This window comes from Lasiosphaeria miniovina (genome assembly GCF_030549165.1).
Source record: "Lasiosphaeria miniovina strain SMH2392-1A chromosome Unknown B0T26scaffold_7, whole genome shotgun sequence".
Taxonomy (NCBI): Eukaryota; Fungi; Ascomycota; class Sordariomycetes; order Sordariales; family Lasiosphaeriaceae; genus Lasiosphaeria; species Lasiosphaeria miniovina.
In genome coordinates this window covers 2,620,080-2,632,561 of record NW_026848226.1, presented here as the reverse complement: position 1 = coordinate 2,632,561, position 12,482 = coordinate 2,620,080, and the positions used below count along the sequence as shown (strand labels likewise).

At 54.4% G+C, this 12,482-nt stretch overlaps 4 protein-coding genes across 4 annotated transcripts; 2 read left to right on the top strand and 2 right to left on the bottom strand.

The window, feature by feature from the left end:
• Window positions 1-781: 781 nt before the first annotated feature.
• B0T26DRAFT_743851 (uncharacterized protein) lies at window positions 782-2,283 on the top strand (the record flags this gene model as incomplete). Its single annotated transcript, XM_060444316.1, has 3 exons — window positions 782-1,586; window positions 1,664-2,140; window positions 2,189-2,283. 3 exons carry the CDS (start codon window positions 782-784, stop codon window positions 2,281-2,283), a joined length of 1,377 nt encoding a protein of 458 aa, XP_060291752.1.
• A 411-nt stretch (window positions 2,284-2,694) lies between these two features.
• Window positions 2,695-4,189, bottom strand: B0T26DRAFT_756134 (plasma membrane iron permease; the record flags this gene model as incomplete). Its single annotated transcript, XM_060446050.1, has 5 exons — window positions 2,695-2,727; window positions 2,962-3,216; window positions 3,276-3,474; window positions 3,529-3,971; window positions 4,034-4,189. The coding sequence occupies 5 exons, from the start codon at window positions 4,187-4,189 to the stop codon at window positions 2,695-2,697; spliced, it is 1,086 nt and encodes a 361-aa protein (XP_060291751.1).
• Window positions 4,190-6,288: 2,099 nt separating this feature from the next.
• On the top strand, window positions 6,289-8,518 carry B0T26DRAFT_680308 (Cupredoxin; the record flags this gene model as incomplete). The annotated part of the gene is made up of 5 exons (XM_060440477.1): window positions 6,289-6,642; window positions 6,702-7,420; window positions 7,481-7,836; window positions 7,897-8,122; window positions 8,281-8,518. 5 exons carry the CDS (start codon window positions 6,289-6,291, stop codon window positions 8,516-8,518), a joined length of 1,893 nt encoding a protein of 630 aa, XP_060291750.1.
• Window positions 8,519-9,961: 1,443 nt separating this feature from the next.
• B0T26DRAFT_465354 (S-adenosyl-L-methionine-dependent methyltransferase) lies at window positions 9,962-12,277 on the bottom strand. Its single transcript, XM_060435179.1, has 4 exons — window positions 11,725-12,277; window positions 11,258-11,668; window positions 11,080-11,196; window positions 9,962-10,993 (listed from the first exon to the last, which is right to left on the bottom strand). Exons 1-4 carry the CDS (start codon window positions 12,005-12,007, stop codon window positions 10,068-10,070), a joined length of 1,737 nt encoding a protein of 578 aa, XP_060291749.1. The 5' UTR covers window positions 12,008-12,277; the 3' UTR covers window positions 9,962-10,067.
• Between the last annotated feature and the right edge of the window lie 205 nt (window positions 12,278-12,482).

The following is a 12,482-nucleotide window of genomic DNA, read 5'->3' as shown; positions in this document are numbered from 1 at the left end:
TCAAGCCTAGATAATTGTTTCTCATACATTATAACCAAAAATGTCAACAGGAAAGTGAACAAATTCTTTCCATGGGCGACGCTTGGAGAAACGTTGAGGTTCTGCTAGGGCGCCCCCACAGCGCTAGGTGGTTGTCAAGCCCCCTGACGGCGGCGGTGTGATACCGATTGACAAACGCCAATGCCACTTGGAGTTGAGCCCACGTCATTTTAGTCGCCCTGACCTGACAGCTGGAGCCCGGAGAGACAGACAGGGGACTGGCTGCTTTGATTACCTAAGGGAATTCGTTAGTTGCGCGCGAGGATTAGATTAAGACTTCTCTTCGTACAACTAAGAGACAACTGGCGGTATGTTCTGGGTCTATTTTCACGTTCCGTCAAATGGGCTGCGCTCTCAGTTTCCCAAAATAGACACTTCTTTTTTCGTTGTTTTTAATCTTCTTCTTTGAAAGAAATAGACCACAGGCTCATGTCCCATTTCCCCTGAACGGCGTCGAATGACTACATTTCCCGAGACGAGAGACGCAGCCTGGAGACCGGAGACGTTAGCCTGCTAGTTTTTTTCCGTGAATAAACGACAGAAAAAAGGTCCTCGTATTCACTGCCTATACGGTATAGGTTGTGGAATTTTCAGGACGGGGTGGGATTCTTGGGAACTTTTGAAAGGTGTACCCTGAAAGGGCCTGAAGGGACCTTAAAGGAACAACCTGGACAGGTTTGGCCCTGAAGTTGCCTGACAGCCAAGAATTCCTTCCAAAGCCTACCATACCTACCCTACAGCCATGAGCGACTCCACATCTATCACCGACAACAGCTCTATCACGGCGGAACCCGATGTGGTTCAGATCGTGCCAGACGGCAATGTCCTACTGGACGTAACGTTTGAAACTTCTAGGGCAGTGCTCAGGGCGGCAAGGAGAGCGTCCAAGTCTAGGCCCGGCTTGCAGGTCGTGTCGCCAACCTTTAAGCCCAAGGTCAGGCTCAGATACAGGGTCCGACTCGAGGTTCTCAAGCAGCACTCCAAGTATTTCTTCAACCTCCTTGGAGATACTAGGTTTTCCGAGGGCAAGTCCATAGCGGACGCCTTTGCGAGGCTAGCCCTGCGCCATGTGAATCCATCCGACGCCGAAGCCAAGGACCTACCCGTCGTCCAAATCCACGAGGACGACGAAGCCACCAAAACGGCCGGCCAAGAGGCTGCCTTTGAAGGCTTGTTGAGGGTTCTCCATGCCAAGGATGTCACCACAAAGCCCGTGACGATGCAATATCTGGCAACGCTAGCTATTCTGGCTGACCGTTTCGACTGCGCGCTGCCTGTGTCAAAGTACTTGATCCACAGTCTGAAATACAAGTGGCCAGCAACCCAGACGCGGCTGTCGAGGGACGACGGCCCAGCTCTTACTCGGGCTGCAGAAGAAACGCTCCGCCAAAAGATACTTGTGTCCTGGCTGCTCGATCAACCGCTGAAAATGCCTGCTGCTACTCGTGAACTCATAATGTACGGCTCGAGAAAATGGAGTGCTCTGCACGACGACGAGGAAGCGGCCGACGGCGCAATGTGGTGGGATCTCCCGGATGGGCTTGAACGTGAGTGAGCAAAGACCCCTTTTTACCTCCAACCCGCCTCCCAGGCCCTGTCGGGTATATTAACGGGCTCCGTGAAGACGAACTACAATATCGGCGCCAGTGCATTGTAAACACCATCGCGTCTTCCCTGCGCCACTTCCTCCAGCTGTACTCGTCTCGCGTACGGCAATGTAAACTCGGATATGACTCCAGTGCCAACTGCGACTCGTACCAGCTCGGGGAGATGATCAAGTTCCTCTTCAGCCGCGACATGCTGTCCCTCGTCGACTTCTCGTCCAACTCGTTCGGCGGCGAGCGGGACCACGCCACCGACGACCTGGGCCACATAATCGCGACGCTGAAGCAGTGCCCCAGCTACCAGATCGACAAGAACCACACCAATTGCGGCCTCCGGACCCGCATCATACCCATTCTCGACTATATCCAGGCCATGCTCTCGTCTAACATAGTGCCCATCGCGAGGCATGTCTGGAAAAATGACAGGGACTCGGCGTCCTGGCTGCGCGGCAGTGAAAACGACCAAGAGCCACCTGCCGTCGGCACCGGCGGGGGTGGTGGTGAAGAAGAACGTGTCTTTCGCTTCACCCGCTCCACGGCTACAGACCAGCGGCTTCGGTACGAAGGGGCGCTGGCATCGGACCGGGCCGCCCGGGCATTGTTCACGGCAGATCGCTGGGACTGGACTCCCGAATATTAACCAACAGGCCAAGCTGCGAGACCAACGGCCAAAGAATAATCCAAGAAGAAAAACTCAGACCATCACAATGGGAAACATGTGCATTGCGAGCTCCGCGTGAAGGCTATCTTCTGTTAGGTACAGAACACGGACTGCGCGTGTTGTTTGTAGTCCAATACTTCACTGTACTTGATATCGTGAAGGGAGCCGAGGGTAGTTTTTTAACATCGGGCCTCGAACCTCGGCCACCCAATCAACCAATAGATCAATCATCACGCATTACTCATCTGCTCTCATACTTACAACTCCCTCCTCGGGATGGATTACAGAGTTGCTAGAGTATGGATATTGTCCATCCAACACTTTGTTCATATCATGTCATATTTTGTCTTGGCATACTGACCAATGACGCCGCATGTTCATCTCGCCTCGTCAGCACTCGGTTTGCTCATCGCCCGCGGACCTCTACACCAAACGAGTCAACTTTGACATATCATTATAAAATTTAACAGCCTCATTCTTCTCTGCTACCATATGAAGGCCCGTCCTCAGCACTACCTACTTCAATAAAATAATAGACTGGCGCCTTCGCTGATATCTTTTTGTCGCTTCCTTCTCTCATTTCCCTTTAATCTTTGGGGCATTTTATACCCTAGACTGCCTTATTTCCTGCTCAGTGTGACTTCCAGATGAACCGACTCTCTCAACGATCCCGTCGTTCTCACTCTCCTGGCCTTTCTCCTGCCCGGCAACTGGCTGTGCTACCGACTTTGGCTTCCTCAGTGGCCAATGGCCTTTGACCTCGCGGAATCTCATTACGACGAACATGGAAATGACAAAGATCCAGTATACGTTATAGGAGATTACGGAACCATAGGTTGCCGAGTTGGTCCACCCCAGGATGGCGTTGAAGAAGCCCCAGCCATTGCCGCCCTCGGATTGGGGGCTACAGCACTGCATGTTTTCAGTCAGCACGGAACATGGTGTTGACTTATGCCGGAAGGAAATCTTACGTTGACATGCCAAACGGATTTGGTAATATCATAGGATCCCGGGCCGTCGCCGAGCTCGGCAGCGTCGCTCCCCACAAGCGTATTCCATTTTTGCTGCTCGAAATACCACACGGCACGAGAAAAAAGGCCGGCGGCGACAAGATATAGCAGACACGTCGACGCAACGAGGAAGACTTGCAACTTGGTCGAAGATCCGCTCCTAAATTCGAATTCAGCAACTCGGTCAAAAGCAATGCATATATGACAAACTCACTTGTAAAGGATGTAGCCCACAACAGCCCCAGCGAGGAGCCCGACAATGACTGGGAGAGGAACAGCGCTGGCGGGAGCCGAGAATGTGACCCCGGCGACGAAGACGATAGCCTCGATCCCCTCTCGCAGAACCGTAATAAAAGGCAGGGCAAACATGGCGTACTTCTCAAGGAAGCGCTTGATGACACCTTTTCTGCCACCCGTCCTGATGGGCGCCTCGAGAGCAACTGCGAGCTTTACTCGCCATTTCTCCTGCATCTTGCCGATCCGAAGGAGGGCGACACCGACCGCGGTGATGATTACCGACGCAATCAGAGAGAAGGCGCCTTCATAGTTGAGCTCCGAGTTCTCCCACCTGTTGCCGCCAGCCGTGTAGAAGACTCCGATGAGGGCGCCGCCGATGACGAGGCAGAGAAAGAAACCCAAGCCCGTGCCGAGCCAAACCTAGGGTCCGTGTCAGAACAAGAGCGAGATATTATTTTTGAAGGGGTTAGAGATTATCCTACCTGTCGGACCAGCTTCCTGTACACTTTCACATCTCGGTTGGGACCATCAAGGGTCTGCTTGAGGAAAGCAAGCAGGACAGAGATGATGATGACCGTCTCCAAGGCCTCTCGGAAAACGACCAGGAAGATTGGCACAGAGAAAACGTCGACAGCCATGGCTGCTAGTACTGGAGGTAAGGCGGCGGTGTGGCGATGTGGTGGTCGATGCGGTGGTCTTGGTCAAATTCACCCAAAGACTGACAGAGTGAGAACTTGGGACTGGGGAGGCGAGGGACACGACAAGACGATGGCTTTCTCGTGCTGTATTGAACGTGAAAGAAATGAGGAAGAATCGGGAGCACCCTCTTCAAAAGGCTAGCCAATTATGCACCGCCCTAACCGAACCTACAGCTGCGGATCGCGGCGAGGGAGGGATGGGATGTCGAGGGTCCAAGGGGGCGGCTATCAGTTGATCTGATAAAAACCATTAGATAATCAGAACATCCATGGGTACAGGCCGGTGTGGGGGACAGGGGCACAACAAGCCGATTCCGGCCTGGGGACTCGGCAAATCAGGGTCTGAGACAGGATGGCCCTTAGCTCTTCCGTCCAACTCTGCAGAGACACCAGACGGACAAACAGGGATTTGGTGGTCGGGCTCTCAGAGACCACAAAAATGGATTTTCCTCTGAGGTTACAGCAACAAGTGAAGAGGGGAGCGAATCGACCAACTAGACCAAGCCTTCCAACCCGTCTCTCGGATGGGGTGGTTGGCGAAAACGCGGAGGGCAAGCATGGCCCGACATTCTTGTCAGATTCCACCGAACTATTGAAGAGTGTGGTGCCACGTCCTCGTCTATCTCGACTTATTTCGGCACGCTAGAGCGCACCTTCCAACAAGGTGGGTGGGTGGATGTCTTAGACGCTGTCGTACATTAAGTCCCTCACGTACACTGGGAGCTTGGGTCATGGTGCAACTCGAGGCTATTACCGGGCGGAATCGAATACGCTTTTGCTGCTACGGCGGCTACTTTACGGGGACCGCAGCCATATGGCAGATCGTGCTTGGCGTGATTTGTCTCGCCGGCACCCATTCTATCGAGCTTAGGACTTGGCTTGGCTCGTGCCTACCACACCCTCTCGCCTCAACAATTAGTCCTTTTCCCCACCCGGGCTCCATCGTTCCTGCTGCCAAGTTCCTGCCACGCATAGCCAAGCACGGTTAAGCGTCTCGAACGTTGAACAAGCTTCGCAGATCACATTCTTTTCCCCGCGGTAGTTGCTCGCCGGGCTAGGCTGCAGGTGCCTTCGACTAGACCGTTATCCGAGAAGGACCCCTTTGGGAAAGACAACAAAGGATGAATGGAAGAAGAAAAACCACTGGGCTCGTTGCACTGGAGGAATTGTTGGCTCAAACGAAACACACAAGATCTAGCACGCGGCATAGAATCTATGCCCGAGCGTATCATTTTACGACTTAGGGTCCTTTCTCCTCCCTCATAAGATAGACCGAGGCCCGTCATCCGATTTTTCCTTGCATCCTGGAGCCGGAACGTCGTCTGCAGCATGGAGTCGTCCCGCATGGTCCCCGGCCCAGTGGCCAATCAGCTTTCTCTTCTCCACGTTCGATCAGATAACTAAAAGTCACGCGGTGTGAGTGCCTCGAAAGCCTATAGGCTGCGACCGGGGTGCCTGCCAATCTGATTGATTGATAAGATTTTCGTTCACGACCCCCTGCTCGCGCACCCCCCTTGAGACGAAACCTACGGCGTACAGTGTAGGAACTAGTAGTAGCCCGCCCACAGCTCGTACGACACTCCGTTCTCGGCGGGACATGCTGTCTGCTGGTGGGGACGGTCTCGCCCGAGCTCTGGAGAGGAGGAAGGACGGAAGGGAGGAAGTAGCGAACAGTTTCTCTGGGAGGTGGGAAGTTGGAGCAATAGTGGAAGGTGCAGTATGCATCTCAGCTAAGGTATTGGTATCTACCTGTTACGTACCAGGTTCCAGGTTGTTCGCCCTCTGGGACAAAGCAGAAAGCTTGCCCATTGATTAAGCCGTTCATATATCCATCCGAAGATCGAGCCCCAAAAATCGAGGGTACCTGAGGCTGGTATTATGCAAAGCACATACACGCAAACACAAAACAAACAACGAAACAAGACCAAGACACACGGACACCCAAAGTGGACAAAAAGGACAAAAATAATTTCTTCAAAAAGCTAAACAAAAAAGAAGCGGCTTGTCTCGTCTCTCGTCTATCGGCCTAATCAACAAAAATGGCCTGGCTACGGCCGCCCCGTCTTTCGTCCCTGGTGCGCCAGCTGGGTTTTCTAGCTCTGGCGAGCGCTGCTACGGTTAAGTATGACTTTGAGATCGGCTGGGTCACGGCCAATCCCGATGGCATGGCAGAGAGGTCGACGATTGGCATCAACGGCCAGTGGCCCTTGCCCAGAATCGAGGCAAACGTCGGCGACCAGATCATCGTCAACGTGCTCAACTCGCTGGGCGACCAGTCCACGTCGCTTCACTTTCACGGCCTGTTCATGAACGGGTCCAACCACATGGACGGCCCAAGCCAGGCCACCCAGTGTCCCATTTCACCGGGGTCTCGCTTTACCTACAACTTTACGGTATGGGAAATCCAGAGCTGCAAAGCAGCAAGGAAGATGACTAACATGCACATGCGCAGATCGACCAGCCGGGCACGTACTGGTATCATTCGCACGACCATGGCCAGTATCCCGACGGCCTGAGGGGGCCGCTTATCATCCATGACCCCGACTCGCCCTTCAAGGACGACTACGACGAAGAGCTGGTTTTGACCGTCTCGGACTGGTACCACGATCAGATGCCCGGACTTCTTGACTTCTTTATTAGCAAAGCCAATCCCACCGGAGCCGAGCCGGTGCCTAACTCGGCCCTGCTCAACGACACGCAGAACTTGAAGATCTCGGTCGAGCCCGGGAAGAGGTACCTGTTCCGCGTCATCAACGTAGGAGCCTTTGCCGGCCAGTACCTCTGGTTTGAGGGCCACAACATGACCATCATCGAGGTCGACGGCGTCTACCACCAGCAAGCCGAAGCCACCATGATCTACCTCTCGGCCGCGCAGCGCTGCAGCTTCATCATCACGGCAAAGAACGACACCTCGGAGAACTTCCCCATCGTTTCCAGCATGGACACGTCTCTGTTTGACAAGCTCCCGGACGACCTGAACTGGAATGTGACTGGATGGCTCACATACGACTCAACAAAGCCATTTCCCGACCCGGCCGTGGTTGACGGAGACTACGAACCCTTTGACGACTGGACCCTCGTGCCCTGGGACAACCAGACCATCTACGGCGAGCCCGACCAAAGCATCTCGCTGGACGTCATCATGGACAATCTCGACGACGGCGCCAACTAGTACGTTGTCTGTGTCCGCCCCTGGAAAACGGAATCCGCGTGCTAACTCCACGTGTGCAGTGCCTTCTTCAATGACATCACTTACAGAGCCCCCAAGGTCCCCACGCTGTATACGGCCTTGAGCGCGGGCGAGCTGGCAACCGATGCGACTGTCTACGGCAAGTACACGCACCCATTTGTGCTGGAGAAGGGCCAGGTGGTCGAGATTGTAGTGAACAATATCGATCCCGGCAAGCACCCGTTTCATCTGCACGGTCACAACTTCCAGGCCGTCTGGCGCTCCGAGGAAGAGGCTGGCACGTTTCAAGATTCGGGCGTTACCTCGGCCAACTTCTCAGAGGTCCCCATGCGGCGCGACACGTTCGTCCTGTACCCCAACGGCAACATTGTCTTGCGTTTCTTAGCTTATAACCCGGGTATGTATCATATCTGTTCCATTTCAATCCCTTTTGTTGCTGACTCTCGGGGATAATTAGGTGTCTGGCTCTTCCACTGCCACATCGAGTGGCACGTCCAATCAGGCCTCATGGCCACCTTTGTTGAGGCGCCCCTCGACCTGCAAAAGTCTCTCGTTATTCCCCAGAACCACAAGGACGCCTGCGCTGCTGCCGGTGTTCCCACTGTCGGCAACGCAGCTGGCAACTCGGCCAACTATCTCGATCTGTCGGGACAGAACGTCCCGCCGGGCTTGATACCTGAGGGGTATGTCTTTTCTGTCTTGTTGGGTTTTTTTGAAACCCCCTGAACCCCTTTTATGCCCTCTATTATTGCCCCGTGGCATATAATTATAGCAAAACATCCTATAATCGTGCTGGTGTTTAACATAATTACACCGGGGCTAATATATGTCGTCTTGCTAGGTTTACCACACGCGGCATCGTCGCTCTCGTATTCAGCATCATCAGCGGTCTGCTTGGTGTGGCCGTCATTGCCTGGTACGGCTTCGTCGGCATGGCTGACCAGCCAGCTGTCGAGCCTGCGGGTGCTGGCGTCGTCTCACCTGCGGATCCACCTGTGGTCGTGGCCGAGCCCAAAGGTCCGACACCTACAGAGGTCTCGTTGGTGGATGGTGCTGGCGGAGGAGGAACAAGAACATAAAAAGGGGTTGTTTGGTTTGAATATGCCGGATTGATTTCTTATTGGTTGTGTGTTTGGCGAAATGTAAAATTAGGCACCTGCTTGATGATATCCGGCCGGCTGGCCATGAGTTGTTTGGAAGGCGAAATTGATAGCTAGCTAGCCCCAAAAGACTTGGCCCTATACATAGGAGTGAATTGGGTGAGTTCAGCAAGCATAAATTTTTTGATGTCCTGTTGCTGAGATATCGCATCGAATCTCTATCTGGGACATAACTAAGGTACCTACCTACCTACTACAGAAAGCAGGCGGCAGTCATATGTCCCATTCTCTGTTACTGTCTGACTGCTGTGGATGGAATCTATCTTGCGGTGGAGCTGTGGAACAAATGTGCTGATCAATAATTAGGTAGCTCCGAAAGAAACGACGCGGACACCATCTGAGCATCTGAAGTATTTTTTGCTCTCCTCTGCACGCATGTGTTACTTGCGTGCCGCATGCACATATCAAAACAAAACAGGCAGGCAGGTAGCTTGGTGTCGTGTCCTGCTGCGCAGCGGTATCTTTTGTCGTTGTACTTGTTCATATACAAGGTTGGTAGGCAAGCTAGGCTTCTTCTTTCTGTTCTATTAATAGTAGTGTGGTTGGCTTGGGTAGAGTAGGCAGGTAGGCAAGTGGGTAGGTATGTGATTTGTTCTTTGTGATTGCTCCCTTCGAGAAGAAAGGAGACGGAAAAAAAAAAGGGGGGGGGGGGGAAGGGGAAACGAGAGAAAAGTACAAGAAAAAAGAAAGGGCGGCGTTAACTAGGTTCTCTGTGATGGAGGAAGGCTACCCTGGGTACGTACTCCTGTCACATATGAGGGTGCCATGTCATGTAGCAACTGGGTGAGTGGACGTGTTATATTTGTTTCCCTCTCAAGTTCCCCACAGCCCAGCCAGGCTGTTGTTTACTCTGAGTTACAGTCCAAGAAAGAAACAAGTAAACAAACAAACAGAGCTAGCCATGTAATCCTGTGTATACCGGCAGTTCCCTCGTCCGAAAAAAATTTAAGGACACAACCTAGTGTTGTGTTGTGTTGTGTTGTTACACGTTGCCCACCTACTTTGTAGCCTGGTTGTATTTTGTTTAGGTTTATTTATTGTTTTCCAATTCTGGTTACACTTACCGATTCAGGGGATTGACCAGGTACCAACGAATCTCGTGTTCACGTCTCCAGATGGCCAGGTGTTCGTTAGCCGACGTCTCTCGAGCGCAGCGAGCAGCCCGCCGCAGGGGCCTCCGGAGGGCCGCCGGAGGCATAAGTAACATCGACGGATCCTACCAAATAAAAGCGGAAAAAAGTAACAGCATGTGGCATTTCACGGATCTGACATAGATGTGGAGTTTGGGCTACACTGAGGGTAGGCGTTCAGACTCGTACCTGGCTAAGTATTTAACGAGGTAACTATGCCGTAGTAGCAAGAGTAACAGCAAGGGCAAGAGCAAATGTCTATTTATTGTCTATGTGGAAGCGTTCTCGCTACAAACCCAAATTTCTCCTTTGTTTTTTAGTCTACCTACCTCGCATGTTTAGTGCAACAACCAAGTCTGGTCCTGCTTGTCGTCCTTGCCGTCGGGGCCGAACGAGACCTTGATGTTGACGCCGCGGGCGTGGCCGTCGGGGGTGACGTACTCGATGACACCGCCGATGTGTTTCTGGGCGGCGTCGACCTTGGCGAGCTTCTTCTTGTTCCTGTCGTCGAGCAGCAGCAGGCCCTGGCGCCAGTGGGTGGGGGCACCGAAGGGCCCGGTGGTGAAGGCGACGAGGCCGGCGTCACGCTTGGCCGGGTCGGCGACCCAGTCGAGGGCGGTGGTGGCGGGGCCGATCATGTCGGGTGGCACGTGGCGCGACTGGGCGAAGAACATGTCGAACCACACGAGGAAGCCGTCGACGTCGGCGGGGGCCGTGGCGGCATTGAGGGTGGTGTGCCAAGGGGCGGCGAAGACTAGGTCGGCAACAGTGGTGGTGTGCAGGTCCAGCACGCGGAAGGCGCGACGGGCGGTGTCACTGGCGTCGCACACGGCAGCGGCGGGCAGCACGTCGGGGCGGGCGTCGGCGAAGATGCCGCGCTGCATGGGCGCCATGTCGAAGCCGTAGACATCGCGCCAGAAGCTGATGTTATCGGCCACGTAGGAGGCATCGGCCACGGGCGCCATCCAGATGGACGCGTGGCTAGGCACCAGCAGCCCGTCGGCGGCCAGGTAGCGGTCGCGCGCCCAGATGACGCTCGGCAGCATGGCCTCGTACAGCAGGCAGTAGCCCATCCACTCGCTGACGATGATGTCGACCGACGCCACCGGGAGGACTACCTCCTCGATGCGCCCCTTGAGCGTCGTGATGACGTTGCCCAGCCCATTGCTGTAGATGTTCTCGCGCGCCTTGTCGATGATCTCCGACTTGTCCACCGCGATCACCTGCTTCGCGCCTGCGCGGGCGCAGAACATGCTGAGGATGCCTGCGGTGTATTATTAGACTAGGCACTATGCTGTGTGGCTGTCTGTCGTTCCAGGCAAGAGACATGGGGGAAGTGGGAAGATTTACCGGTGCCGCAGCCAATGTCCAGCACGACCTTGCCGGCGAACAGGTGCTTGTTCTGGTAGATGAAGTCGCGGTACGCGTCGGTGCGCACCGCGTCCTTGAGCATGACCTCGTGGATGTCTTGATTTCGTCTTGTCAGCGTCGATATCACTATCATGAATACTCAGAATACCATCCTCACCATTGTGCGCGTACGACTCAAAGTAGTACTCGGACTCGTCCTTGGCAACAACACCCGCGTCCTCGCCAGCCGGCTTAGCCGCCTCCTTGCCTTTGCTTTCAGTACCAGCGGGCGCGTCCTCCCAGCGCTGGTCCAGCGTCTGCTGCACGGCGAGGCGGTAGCTGGAGAACTGCTTGGCGAGCTGCTCGAGCTGGGCCTGCAGCTCCGCGTTCTTCTGCAGGAGGCCGTCGACGCCATCGCCATGGGGAGCGTCGGCAGCGGCAGCGGTGCCCGCAGGCTCGGGCAGGTCGTCCAGGCACAGGATCAACGCGTCGTCGTCGAGCACGGGCTTGAGGTAGCCGTCGTCGTCGAGGTCGGCCGCCGTGATGTCGGCACCTGACACGGCAATGCCCTCGTGCACGCGCTGCCTGACTGCGGCGACTTGTCAGCGGGGGCTGTCACTTTTCTAGAGGGAATAAAATACGCACTGAAATTGATGAGCTTGACGGTACCGTGGAAGTCGAGGGCCAGGCGGTCGCGCACGCCGACAAAGTCGAGGCCGTGCTCGTCGCGGCAGTAGGCCAGCATGGAGGTGGCGTCGGGGAAGACGCGGTCGTCGACGAGCGAGATGACGGCGAGCGCCTCCTGGTCGTCATCGTCGTCGCCGTCCTGGTCGGCGTCAAGCCACTCGGCCTCTTCCGAGACCGACGACGAGGTCGACGACCCCGACGACGAGCGGGCCTCGTCTCGCTGGCTAGGTGCAGCGGCCATGGCTTCTGATTATATATATGTCTATATATATTTCCTTATTTTTCTCCCTTTTCAGAGGCAGAAAATAACAGGCCGTTAAAATCCCACAACCGGATCTGTGAGAGAGGGGTTGAGGGGCGTGAGTGAGGCTTTGTGAAATTTTTTATATATATGTATGGCTGTATATATAAAATTTATCGTGGCGCGCCAAGTACTCACAAACCACCCACAGCGAAACGGGGGAAAAAAAAAAAGGGTTCGGATTTTTTTTGTCGCCCAATTGAACTGCAGCGACAGAATGTGTGTGGGTGAGAGTGACAAGGGTAGCGCAGAGGGAGAAGAGGAGAAAGTTGATGCGATTTTAGGTAGGTAGCTACGGTGGATAAGGCAGGCTCGACTCGATTGACATGGTAGGCTCTAGGCACAATTCCATACAGACTGATCAGACGGAAGGGATACATGTGAGCGGCATTTCCATATGTTTAGGTTGTTGATG